The sequence below is a fragment of the Anastrepha obliqua genome, chromosome 4 (assembly GCF_027943255.1).
Source record: "Anastrepha obliqua isolate idAnaObli1 chromosome 4, idAnaObli1_1.0, whole genome shotgun sequence".
Taxonomy (NCBI): Eukaryota; Metazoa; Arthropoda; class Insecta; order Diptera; family Tephritidae; genus Anastrepha; species Anastrepha obliqua.
In genome coordinates, this window is record NC_072895.1 from 3703145 (window position 1) to 3717047 (window position 13903).

At 35.8% G+C, this 13903-nt stretch overlaps 1 protein-coding gene across 1 annotated transcript in view; it reads left to right on the forward strand.

The window, feature by feature from the left end:
• LOC129246373 (uncharacterized) overlaps window positions 1-13903 on the forward strand; it is a 32687-nt gene that overhangs the window by 17146 nt on the left and 1638 nt on the right. Inside the window, exons 10-15 of the mRNA XM_054885139.1 lie at window positions 37-316; window positions 396-508; window positions 10342-10492; window positions 10556-10739; window positions 10820-11006; window positions 11079-11214. Coding sequence (XP_054741114.1) covers window positions 37-316; window positions 396-508; window positions 10342-10492; window positions 10556-10739; window positions 10820-11006; window positions 11079-11214 — 1051 coding nt within the window. The remainder of the gene's footprint in view (window positions 1-36; window positions 317-395; window positions 509-10341; window positions 10493-10555; window positions 10740-10819; window positions 11007-11078; window positions 11215-13903) is intronic.

The following is a 13903-nucleotide window of genomic DNA, read 5'->3' on the forward strand; positions in this document are numbered from 1 at the left end:
TATTTTTAATTAAATTGATAAAAAAACTAATAACTTAATTTAAATAATAAAAAAAGAATAAAAATAGAAATGGTTTCTTTTGAAATGAAAACACCACCTGCTCAGGACAAGTCGTCCATACAACACACTTCACAAGCCGTCGAAAATGTTATTGCCGAAAAACCAGCCGAAGGTCCCGCACCGTTCCCTTCCAACAATGCAATGCAGGAAACTGATTCGGAAGATTTAAGTAACAAAACAGTTTCAGCGATATCACAAAAAAGGACTATTGTGGAACCCGCAGTGTTTCTGATATATGTTGCTACAACAATTGCTAGTGAGGCATTTTACTCATACATACAAATATCTTTTAAATGCCTCACATAAAATATTCCTTTCTTCATTTTCTAAAAAAGGTGCCGTTTTGCAAAATCAACTACTTTTCCAAACCTGCGTCGCCGTTTACGATTACGATGAACAAGTCTGTGAGCCACTCCTGGGCGTTAAGTCAAAAAATGAAGAGGCTATTGTAAGTAACTTTAATTGTTTATTGCTTATTTAAAAAATCAAAAGACGCAATTTCGGGCAATTCGATAAAGTTTCAAGCGTTGAATTACATTTCGGGAACTGACAACACTGCATCGTTCGCAAATGCGTTCGATGTTTGGAAAGCGGGTACCTTTCTTTAGTTCCAGTCGTAGAGTGAAGTCAATAGTGCTGTGGTTTGTGTTTTTCGAAAGTAACTTTTCTGGTGGCATCGTGAAAATGAGTGAACCACATTGTCAAAAACGTGTTGTGATACAATTTTAGTCAAATTTGGCGGAAAACTCACAGAAATTCTCGGGAGCTTCAAATCTTAAAAGCATAATAAGAAATAGAAATAGGTTGAAAAGAACTTTTTTTTATTAAAATCAGGTAGATAATTGAATGGCATTTTTGAATATAACGATAAAATAAAAATGTTTATGTTATATTTTAAGTTTAGCCAAAGTCAATTCATTTCATTTGGAATAACAGATAAATATATTTATATATAATTGGCGCATACACCCCTTTTTGGGTGTTTGGCCGAGCTCCTCCTCCTATTTGTGGTGTGCGTCTTGATATTGTTCCACAAATGGAGGGATCTACAGTTTCAAGTCGATTCCGAACGGCAGATATTTTTATGAGGAGCTTTTCCATGGCAGAAATACGCTCGAAGGTTTGCCATTGCCTGCCGAGGGGCGACCGCTATTAGAAAAATATTTATCGTAATTTGATGTTTCACCGAGATTCGAACCTATGTTCTTTCTGTGAATTCCGAATGGTAGTCACGCACCAATCCATTTGACTACGGTGGCCACCAATAACAAAATAACAGCTAAAGCTAGGTTTAATTTTCAGCACTCAAATGTTTACTTTCAAAACAGCAGCTTATTATTTTTAATATATAATATTTAGCACTGCGACCTGAAAGATCCTTGTGCCCCTTTAATGAATTCAGAGCAGCATAACTTAAGACTACACAAGGAATAAGAGCTAAAGTCGAGATAGGAAAGCAAAAAATGATTGACTCTTTGTTTTGTTCACTCTCATAACTGTTGTTTCACGCATTTAATTGCAAATTAAAGTATTAGACAATTGCTAATTGAGCATACAAATATTTACTTAACCGAAATTCCCTGATTTTAGGCAAATACTTAACATTTCGAATGCTCTGATGAGCACTTGCCGAAAACGAGTTTACTTGTTATTTCTTATGGGCACAGAAAATTGTGAATATTGCAAAAAGATGAAGTTACATATTTATTTTTAATAGAACAACATACTTGGGGCCAATTTTTTTCGTACAAAATATGTATATAAATAGAAACATATTTATTCACACCAATGTAAGGGGTGTTTTAGTTTTGTCCATTGAATTTTTTGCAACTATGAACTACTTTGTATTAAACTTTTGAAAAAATAGGTCAGTGAATATATAGACAAAAATGAAATGTAAACAATTTTTAATTCTGATTTCATTGTTTTGAGAAAATCTGCAATCACAGAACCCACACTAGGGCAGTGCTATAGTTTTGACCAATAATGGAATAGGGAATACAGAAATCGGAAACAAAAAATAGAAAATTAAGTCGAAAGCAGAAGTACAACAAATAACAAAATAAATAAAAGCATTGCCTATCTGCACAAATAAATAAAAGTACCTAATATGCTAATGGTAATTAATGAGATACCAACGCCGGCTTGTAAACAATGAAATGAATGAGAAATGCACAATTTTGTTTATCTCCTAATCCTCGATTGCTGAGAACAAACAACGCAGATAAGCGAAATGACTCAATGATTCATTGACGCCAAATATTTTCTCTTCTTATATGCAGTTGTATATACAGTGAACTTGCGATATAATGAACCTTGACAAAACGAAAAACTGCATACAATGTAATTAGGGCTGAGTGCCATAAAATACTGTCATTATTATGCAATTTTCCATACAAAAATGCCTTAATGAAGAAATTTTGAGCATGAAAACCTTCGGAATATATTGACGGTTAGAGTCGTGATAGCAGGAACTTGTGCATAACGAAGTGTAGTGTATGAAGTGCACATTGTTAGTCTTGTTTTGGTTGTTGTCAAATTGAATCAATGATAATAGATTACCAGGTTCGGCCATCTGCTATGGTGAAAAACAAAATTGTAAAAGTAACTTCTACTGCCAGGTCATCGGGCAAGATGATAGATTACCAGGTTTCCTATTTCGCTATGGTGAAAAAAAAAATTGTAAAAGTAACTTCTACTGCCAGGTCACCGGGAAAAGATGATAGATTAGTAAGTTTGCTATTTAGCTATGGTGAAAAAAAATTGTGAGCGGATCTTCAGCTGCCACATCCCGAGAGATTCTGCACGATCATTTTACATGTATTCGCACACTCATCCAATGAGCCGCTGTTCAGATGGCAAGTAACATTAACGAAGGTAGTGTTGATTATTTTCGCATATCACCAACACAATCTCAGTTTTTTCGTGACCAAACCATTCTCATGACAACGGTTACATCAGCCAATCAACTGATTCCTTCAAAATTGCTGAGAGCCGTTTAACGGTCTGATATTTGTCACCTTCTGAATTATTTTCACTATGAAATTGAGTTCTCCTAAAGCGTAATAGACCCGTCACATCACAATGGGTCTGTTGTGTCCGTTGCGGCAACGAATTTGACTGACAACTAAATTCATATGTATGTGTTTTAGAGTCGAAAGCGCCACATAGCGGTATGCGCAAAATCTGACAACTTTCTACTTTTGCCGTACGGCGTTTTTTTGGTATTTTTGTATAAATAGAATTTAAGTTAACTGTGTCACAGCACCCTTATATTTTCGATAAAAGCTTGAAAGAGAATAGAGCAGTCCGGACTTAACCAAGTTGAGAGGCGAAATCCAAAATTTGTCCATAAAAAATCCATATTTAAATTATTATTATCCACTTCGATACAATACTCAGTTAAATTAAAATTTCCTAATCATTTTGCACCTTGTTTATAGATAAAAGCAAAGCCTGCGAAATTTACTGCAATAATAACCTTTCTGATTCATTCAAACTTTCCTGACTCGTAGTTAAAATGTGCAAATACCTAATGACTGCCTCTTCGTGGCACCCCAATTAAGAAACTACTGAATTACTTATTCGAATTCAAAGGTAAATTCCCCGAGAGTCTTTCATATACGTCCAGTGCACTTTCAATAACTAATTGATAAGCACCCCATTGAGTTCTAATGTTAGGTGTCAACACTACAAGTGATTCAGTTGAATTTCGATTGCGCAGCGCACGCCAGCACCACTCAATACGACGCGAAAATAAATTATTTCACTCGTAAACGAATTTTAATTGAATCAAAACTGGAAATTGTGTAGAATCAAAGCGATTGTGCGAATAAATGCGAGTATTGCTCGCTCGTGATAATTAAGTTTTTGAGCAACAAATAAATTGAAAACACAAATATGCAGCAGCAGAACAATGAAGAAAGACAAATTTTATTTTCGCCTTCAAATGAGGATAACAGTATTTTTAATACGCCTACACTTGTGCCGAGTAAGTGTAGGCGCTTGACAATCATTGAACCGGCAATTTTCTTAATATTTACTGCCTATATTCTTGCCGGTAAGTTTGTTTCTAAAAAAATTAAATCCACATTTGAAAGAACAATTCGACAAAGTATGCACAAACGCGTATATTTTCCCAAAAAGGAGCAGTACTGCAAAATCAGATGCTTTATCAGGCTTGCACAGTGGTTTACGAACACAATGACACCGAGTGCCAGCCGCTGATTGGCATTATTCCGAAAACTAATCATTCCAATGTGAGTACAGTATTTACAAAGATTGACGTAATGAATATTAAGCTTTTATTTTTTGAAAAGTAAAGATTTTATCATCATTTTTACATTATTTATTATATCATGGAATTGTTTGCTCTCATTTATTGTCATGCAATTCTTTAAAAGCAAATTAGGAAAAAAAATTGGGCAATGGGCTAGCGAGCTTTGATTATACCTACCTCTTAAAACTGGTGTAACTCACTATTTTACAAACAAATGCAATTTACCAATTTACGCTGCCAATAAACACATCGCTCATAAAGTCTGCGCACACCTTACAAATATTTTTAAACTGATTAAAAGCACAAAAAAATTATAGGACTGTTTTGAGCTATTTTAGAGCGTTGCATGACAGCCAAAGCTTAAGGGGTTAGGAGTAGTCAGAGGCCCGAAAAAATTATGATTTTCAATAATTTTTTATTGCTAGTCAATTGCTGTATTTTACAAAAATAAAAACATATTATTAATACATCATGCTTCGACTTGACTTAAGCAAAATTTCAAAAAAAAAAAAAAAATAAAATGTATAATTGTAAAAGTTATCGTTGTTTGCGAGGAGCCCGTTTCGCCAGAAGTCCCTTGCGGTGATCACATTCCCGGACACTCGGACCACATTCCCGAGGACAGCCGCCGCAAGTATAAATACATATCTTTACATTGTAGAATGGAATTTTCGCTTCTTAAACAAATTTTATTGCCAACTACTTTTCACCACACTCCATACCCTCATAGACGCACAAACAAGCCTCGAACGCTCACACCACGTTTTGTAAATCGCTCCGTTGGTTTGCGAACTATGACTTTCACTAGACTGGCACTTCGTGTGGCACTAGCCCAAAAACCAGACAAAGTGGCCGGTCAAGTCACGAACGTTGGAATGAAAATCAAAGGAATTAAGGGGGGGTAGGGTTAATTTCACTAAAAATATGCACTTATTTATGAATTTTTTTTTGGAAAGATGATTCATGTAAATTTAATATTTATCCAATTAGTATACTGTGGACTCATATTTCAAAAATATTTTCAAAAATTTTCACAAGAAAATATACAAAATTGAGCCGTTGACAGCAGATCTACGCAGACGTCTTGAAAAAAAGGCAATTTGCCGTGGACAGTTTTTCTCAGCATTGGATCATCTGAAATCAAAAAATCAAAGAGTTTTCATTAGGTAATCAATTGTCCGAGGTAACCCTGTCGAGTTTTTATTAAAAAAAAATTTTTTTTCAATTTTTTTTTTAATTTTTTTTAACATTTGAAGTAGAAGTGCGATTTTTAGACGATAAATCGCATAATATTGTTTATTGTAAAATAAATAAAAATTGAAAAAAACCTCCCAGGGTTACCTCGGTAATTATGTAGAGAAAGTGTGTACAAAATTTCAGGAAGATCGGTCGAGTAGATTCAGAGAAAAAGTGTCCACCGACTTGAAAAACGTCGTTTTCCAAAAAATCGATTTAAAGTTTTCTATAGCAGGTAGCCGAGTCGAGTTTTGCACCGATTGACTTAAAATTTGGACACAACATTCTTGAGATTATGTACATTCATTTTCTCAAATAAACCAAAATCGATTTTTTTTGGTAAAAAGTAGACAAAAGCGGTAAACAATAATGATTGAAAGAGAAAACAATCATCTAAAATCCATCGGACAAGAGAAATTATATTAATAGATAATCTTGTGCCTAATCCAAGCTTTTTTTTGCTTTCAAAATTAACAATATGGCGGCCTCAGGAAATATTTTTCAGATTTTCGAGCAAAAAACCGACATTTAATTGTTAAAAAAAAATCCTTTGATCAGGCACGAGTTTTTTATGTTTTTCAAAAGCAGTATAAATTTTATTGAAATCTACCAAGCGGTTTTTAAGTTACAGTGATCACCAGTTCAAAAAACATAGTTTTGAGAAAAACGCATTTAAAGTTTTGCTATCGATTTATGTAGAGTTATGCGAATTATTTGATTACTTACACTGTGTCACATATTCCTGGGCCATATAATATTATATCATAGTTCTTCAGCCGTCATGGCAGCTTCCAAAATTTCGATTTGTTGTTGCCTACGTAGCATTCTACCTTCTCAGTGTTATCGTTAGCGCGCTTATCTGCCACTTTCATACGTGCAGCATTGGTCGATTGCTTGCAGCTACTAGCTCTCGAACCCTTCGGAGCGCCCGAGCGCCTTTTGTTAATTGTTGAATAACTCGAAAAGTATTTGTCAGATTCACTTCCAATTTTCACACAATATTTTTAAGTTATTATATTATACTTTAAGAAAATGCAAAAAAAAAAATGTTTAATTCTGACTACCCCTACCCTTTAACATTGTCGGATGTGGGTATTTGGTGATTATCTTGTTGGAATCAAAATGTTCTTGGTAATCCAAGATTGTGCGGCACTCTGCTTCAAATTAGCTTTTAAAATGTTGAAATATCCCCATTTATCCATTGTCGATTCAATGCATGCATCCCCACACCATAATTCCCCCACCGTCGTGTTTGACTGTACCAACATGATTTTGTTTCGCAAGAGCAAAATTTACTAGCGTCTGAAAAAATGTCTAGTTATTTATATCATCATCATCATTCACAGCATTAACACGCGGGGTGCGTCAAAGCTTCCTTCACAAAACTGCTCCAAAGTGTTCTATCGCTTGCTTTTCCTTCGCAGTTGCGAATTCCCATTGCTGTGAGATCGCTTCCTACTGCGTCTATCCATCGGTTCCTCGGTCTTCCCTTCGCCTTCGCACCAATTATCTTTCCAGTCATGGCTTTCCTTACAGCGGATTCAGCAGTCATACGGAGCACGTGACCTAGCCACCGCATACGCTGCGCCTTTACAAAATGCACAGCTGTCTCGTCTTGGATAAGTTCGTTCAATTCCGAGTTGTACATAATTCTGTAGCTGCCATTTATATAATTATTAGTAAATGCAATGCGCTTTCTTCTGTTCAAAAGTGAAATAAACGGCTTTCTTCGAGTGACTCTACCATAATATTCAGTTTTATGTAAACTTTTTCTAGCACTTTCCGCACAAATACCTTTTTTAAATGTTTGGTTAACGTTTTTAACATTTTTTTTAAGAAATAATTCCGGAGTTAACTTTTGCCATATTCATTATACTGCGTTCTTCACGGACCGATAGTGTTCTTGGACGCCCAGACCTGGGCTTAGATGTCAAAATTCCTGTTTGCTTGCGTTGAGCAGAGGAAAACGTTATCCTAATAGTTGCTCCAATATTTCAGAAACTATTTCGACGGTGGCCACCGTAGCCGAATGGGTTGGTGCGTGATTACCATTCGGAATTCACAGAGAGGTCGTTGGTTCGAATCTCGGTGAAAGCAAAATTAATAAAAAAAAAACATTTTTCTAATAGCGGTCGCCCCTCGGCAGGCAATGGCAAACCTTCGAGCGTATTTCTGTCATGGAAAAGCTCCTCATAAAAATATCTGCCGTTCGGAGTCGGCTTGAAACTGTAGCTCCCTCCATTTGTGGAACAACAACACCACAAATAGAAGGAGGAGCTCGGCCAAACACCTAACAGAAGTGTACGCGCCAATTATTTATTTTTTATTTCGATCTTTCTACAATTTTATAATTATTTTTCTTCCCGACACACTAATTTATTTTCCTTTGGTTTCCGTGTTTTCTAATTATTACCACTTTTAATTGATATAAATATAAAATGTGCAACTGGGTGCTATGGGATGATTTTGTTTTTTTGTTTTTTGTTTTTTCCTTGTGCACTCCTCTCGGGACAAGGGTGTCGACAAGACATTTCTCTTGCGTTGGTTACGTTAATCTATTTGATTTCTGACAGGGTAAGTCATTAGACTGCCGCTTTGAGGTATGAGATGTAGGACCTACTATTAAGAATATTTGTCGAAATAAAGTAAAGGTCGATGTTAAATTGAAAATGAATCGAATGCTCTGTTAACTAATACTCCCCTGATAAATTATGAGATTTTAATTTTGTAGTTAATTATAATCAATAAAATAAATTGAAAATTCTAAACAAGAGAAGGCACGCGTCTCAAGAAATCCAATCAACCTGAAAAATCCATTGGTGAACAAATGCGAGAGCAACAAATTTATTATAAACAAAACACTAAAAAAAAAACATGGACGCGAATGGCACCTATCAGTGTTTTTTTATTCTATTATTATTATTGTTTTAAATTATTCATTGTTTAGAAACAGTGCAAGCAATGATGATTAGCAATGCGATCGTTGATATCAAGTCGCTTGACTTACATTTTGTAGACTGATTAGAAAATGCTGTGTAATGGTGATTTAGGCAACATTATTCATACTTTTAGATATACTAAATGAGAGGCAAGATAAGTGGGTGGTACATTTAGCAATGGAGCACATTGGACTTTGGTTTGTTTATCACAAACGGGGCGTTGTTGTAAAAGAGGGTGCTCGAGAACGCACCTATTTTCAAATCAGTATAACGCTATTTAAGTTGAAAATTCTATTTATATATTTCGGTCTCAGAAAGGCATCAAAAAACCACCTTTAAATTTTTAAATTTACTTCGCTGTAAAATAAAGATACATCATTTTCCCCTAACGAGATACCCGTTGATAGATATTTATTTCGATTTGAACTTTCCGTTTAGCAGGGTTAACTAATGTCAGATGTTCACTACATTAAGGACTCGTTTTTAAACGAATTAACTTTAAACTTTTATGGCATTTGATTTCTTCATTTTTGTACAAATAAAAATAAATATTGTTCGTCTGCAGTAGATATTTTCCGCGAAACTCAAAGCATATTCGTTCAAATGAATGCGCCACTGATAGTATTGCGCGCCTTTTTTCTATATATAAAAATATTGGGCATTTGTTATATGCGGAAAATGCACAAGACCGGCGAATTATAAATATTTTAGTTTTCTCCGTAACGAAAGTGGAACTATGCTTTTGTACCGAAAGCTTTAGACCAAAACCATATTCGTTTGTATAAAAAATAAATTCTTTTAGTGGAACAAACGCCAGCAAAAATTTCAAAAGTTTCAACGCAAAACTAGCCCCGCATTCAACAAAATGCCGTAGTCGTTTCCTGCTCATTCTTACTGACGCACACCAAGTCAATACAAATCATTCTCCACTTGATATTTGCAACCCAAATGGTAGGAACAGAAAGACTAAAGGACTTTGAGAACCCACATAACAGTGTCAATAAATATGGTAGTAAATAAAGCAATATATCCGCCGTAACAGAATGTTTTGGTGCGTGACTACCATTCGAAAGTACGCAGGTTCGAGTCTGCGTGCATGAAACACCAAATTATAGAAACAGTTTTTCTATTAGTCGTCCCTCAGCAGGCAATATCAAACCATCGAGTGATTTCTGCCATGAAAAAATCCTCCTCCTCATAAAAAAATATCTCTCGTTCGGAGTCGGCTTAAAACTGTAGGCCCCACCATTTGTAAAACAACATCAAGACGCATACCACAAATACGAAAAGGAGCTTCTATGAAAAATTACATCATTTAAATGTTCACCATGAGCACGTCTACAGGTAGAATCCGCCAAACAGTGATATATCGCTGTTGAAGGTTGTTCAGCAAGTCTTTGCGCTACAGCAGCAAAATTCTCAACAGAACGTCCAGCTTTTGGTCTGCTAGTTCTTTTTCTATCCTCGACGAACCAGTTTCTTAAAATTTATTCACCAACTTTTGAACTGCCGACCCATTCAGACGATTATTTACACCAAAAAAATCACGAATTTGCCGATATGTTGTCCTTAAAGACCGACCGCGTTCGTTCTATCGTGTAAATTTGTATATCTGCTAACTTGACAAATGTCGGAAAAGGAAAACGTACCGTCTCGAATTCATTCACTACTGACATCTAGACGTCACTTTGAAAGGATCTTTATTAGAATAGTCGGTTTTATAGTATTTCTAATAAATAATTTTATATATATTTTATTTCAAGGGGTACTAGTTTTATTTATTCCATAAGCATATAAATATTTGAATTTGTTTTAATTTTTTTTTAGGTCATCGAAACTAAAGTGCAACCGTATGTGGCTCGCATTATAATGGCAAACTCATTGATCAACAGTATTTTACCTGCACAGCTTTGCTTATTTATTGGGGCTTGGTCTGATAAATTTGGGCGTCGACCCATACTCATAGCAACTTTTTCAGGTATTTATGCGCAAATATAATTTAAAATGCATATTAATTAGTTACCAAATTCTCGCCTATTAGCTGCGTTACTGGGGCATATTATAATGGCATTCCTAGCCGGCATCTCAGTGGCGACGCCAATAAATCCCTGGGTTTACATTATATCGAGCATACCGTTGGCAGTGACTGGAGGCACATGTGCCTTAATAACAATGGTGTTTTGCCTAGTTTCCGACGTGTCTGACGAAGTGGGCAAAGCTAGACGGTAAGGCGGTTATTTGCATATAAATCTCTTAAAAGATTTTTAATTTCTTAAAAATCATAAAATCGTCATTTTGCCAACAGGATGTTCCTTGTGGATGGAGCTTTGGGCATTGGCACACTTGCCGGCAATCTAATTAGCAGTTACATTTTGTCCGCAACCGGTACCATCGGCGTTTTTGGCATAGCCGCCGGGCTCGACTTGGTTGCGTTACTGTATTTGCTGATATTTGTTGGAGAAAGTCTGAAGTTGAAACACGAACGAAAGGAAGTGAGTATTTTTGCATTTTAAAAAATTGTGAGAGCAGAGTTGTAACGCATGTTTTTTTTCTTTGCTCATCAGTCGAAAGTACGAGAATTCTTCAAATTCGATTTAATAAAGGACCTGGTAAAGAGTTGTATAAGACGCAGACCACACTTTGATCGTGGCGTAATTTGGTGTATAATTTTCACCTTAGTCAGCACAACTTTCGTTACGCGTGAGTATATATTCATTCACACCTATTTTTTCTTGAATTCCTTCGAAAGTATGATTCACATAGCCATCTGTCATTTTGGTAATTTCTCCGGTTGGTCATTTTGTCTTGGTCAAACCTTTCTTCGTCAAAAAAAACCATAATGTCTCAGGCGCTTTAGGGTGTTTAATTTTGTTTAGAAGGCGTTTTGATCAGATAACTCGTTGTTTTCGTTTTTGCTCCGCCATAAACTGTCTTCTGCGCATAACGTAGGATATATAGCGGGGATCTTAATGGACAACTCGACGGATAAGACCCTCAAAACATTAAGCTCCCTAGCAAGAATCCTCATTGATTTTGAAGGGCTCACTTCAATGATCGCTAGCACCTGTTGAATAAATCCTGCAGATCGTACAATGTCAGAACATTCCTTGTAGTTTCGCGTTTTGCAATAGATTCTGCACAGCTCCCCGACGCTTCCAATTTACGGCGAATCTTATGAACTAATAAACGGACGGACTTGGGAAAATTAGAGATTTTTAAAGCGGTGTGATTTGTAAAGATAGCGACTATAACTGCATGTCTCTTCATTTCTTGAGTTAAGTTTTAGTTCTCCATGTCTTATCTGAAAAGGAGCAAAAAAAAAAAATAATGGTTTCGTGAAGTTGTAGCCACATATACGCACGTCCTCAAATACCGTATGCACCCGGAATTGCTAACTTTTCTCAAAACTGTATTATTATTTAAAGAAGACAAGCAAAAAATAAAAGAACCAAAAACTCTCTTCTCCTTCACTTCCTTCCTAGAAGGTCTAGCGATCGCCTATATCCGAAGTTTTTATGAATTGTGAACAAATAATCTCCTGCCATGTTTCTTGTTTCGAAGTACTCGTTCATACTTTTCTTCACAGTCTGGGGAAGCCTCGCTCTTTTCGGTTTGCTACCCAAACTGCTTAGGTTCCATCGCTTAATTTTGGCAATCTGGCTCTCTATATCTTAGATGGAATTTAAACTTTGAAGATCTCATCCTAGACTGATGTGGACTGGACCGCCTTTCGATACATTTTTAAGAAGTGTCCCATCATAGCAACTCCACTAAAAATTATTTTTGATGAATCACTCGCAGCCGGAGTCTTCATTTATGTTTGGAAAGTGACAACACTTACTCCAATTCTTTAAAGTGGCTATAAGAATGATGTGAGTAGGTAGGTAGGTAGGTAAGATGGCAAGAGTACCCCAGGCACACTTCAAGTAGCACTTACGTGCCGTTTTGATACCAAAATGTGGACCCACTACCTGTGCAAAGAAAAGTTTTGGGAAGAGAAAACCTTCTACAGCCATCCAGTGCTGTTGATGTAGTGGAGGAGAGAAAAGGGATCTAGGCTGGAGAATTTGATGTGAATAGTTATAGACCAAATCCAAGGCTGTCCACAACTTCCAAATTATTTGAAACTATTATTAAAGAAAAAATTATTCTTTGTACGAAGTGTCTAATTTCTTTTAACCAGCGTGGTCTTGTAATGCGTAGATCCATTTTTCCAACCTGACTTCAGTGAATATTGGATTGAATCATTTTTGTGTGGGCTTCAAGTTGATTGCATCTACCCTACTTTATCCAAGGCCTTGGACACTGTGTCACATAGAATTCATTTGTGTAAACATTGACTCTTGGCTTTCACTCGAATTACCTTTTATGGTTAAAATCATATCGAAATGAAAGAAATTGTGTTGCTACAATTGAGAGTGAATCTTCTGCCTTTTTCATCGCCACTTCAGGGGTAACTCAAGGTAGTTTTCTGGGCCTCCTACTATTCGCTTACTTAGCAGATGCTTTTCATTTCTCAGGCACCTATTATACGCAAACGACTTTAAAATTTGTGTCTCAATAATAAGCACAGAGGCTGTGCTTATGCTCCAGGTAGACCTTAATGAACTCGTTTGTTGGTGTACATGTTCATGTACATATCTCTTTAAATTAAATTAAAAATGTTTTCAAGTTACTTACTCTAAATCTTTTTATATTCTTCAATCGTCGTATTATATCAATAATAATGTCCGTCCTCCAATCTGTGGATGAGATTAAAGACCTTGGAGTAATTTTTGACACGAACTTTTCATTCTCAAGTCATACCAATTATATTATCTCAAAATCATACTCGATCTTGGGCTTTTCTAGACGTAATAGTACAAACTTCTCAGACTCTTACACGATGAAATTACTGTTTACCGCGCTTGTTCGATCTAGATTCGAATTTGCTTCTTTTATTTGGAGACTTATCACCAATTTGCTATCAGAAGAATAGAACGGGTAAAAAAGATGTTTCTTAAATATGCCCTAAGATCTCTCAATCGTTCGATTAAAGTCGCTTAAGTGCGGAAGAACGATTATATCGCTTTCTTTTGTGTTTAATTTAATTCAATACGGCATTGATTGTGCGTTTCTTTTGCAACGCATTCATTTTCTTATTCCGGCGAGAACTTTACAAAGCCCTTACCTCAAGATATTCAAAAAGAATTTCAAGTCCAATGCACCTATTGCTCGGACTCTGCGCGCATTTAATGAGATCTCGTTAGATTTTACAATAACTCTAAATCAATTCTTCTCTTTGTTGCATCATTCAATTCGCCAATATAATCGTATTATTTTTAATCAGGTTGTATTTTAGTTTTAGCTCGTTTTTTTTGTTATTCTTTCAATGTATATGTCCGGGCGA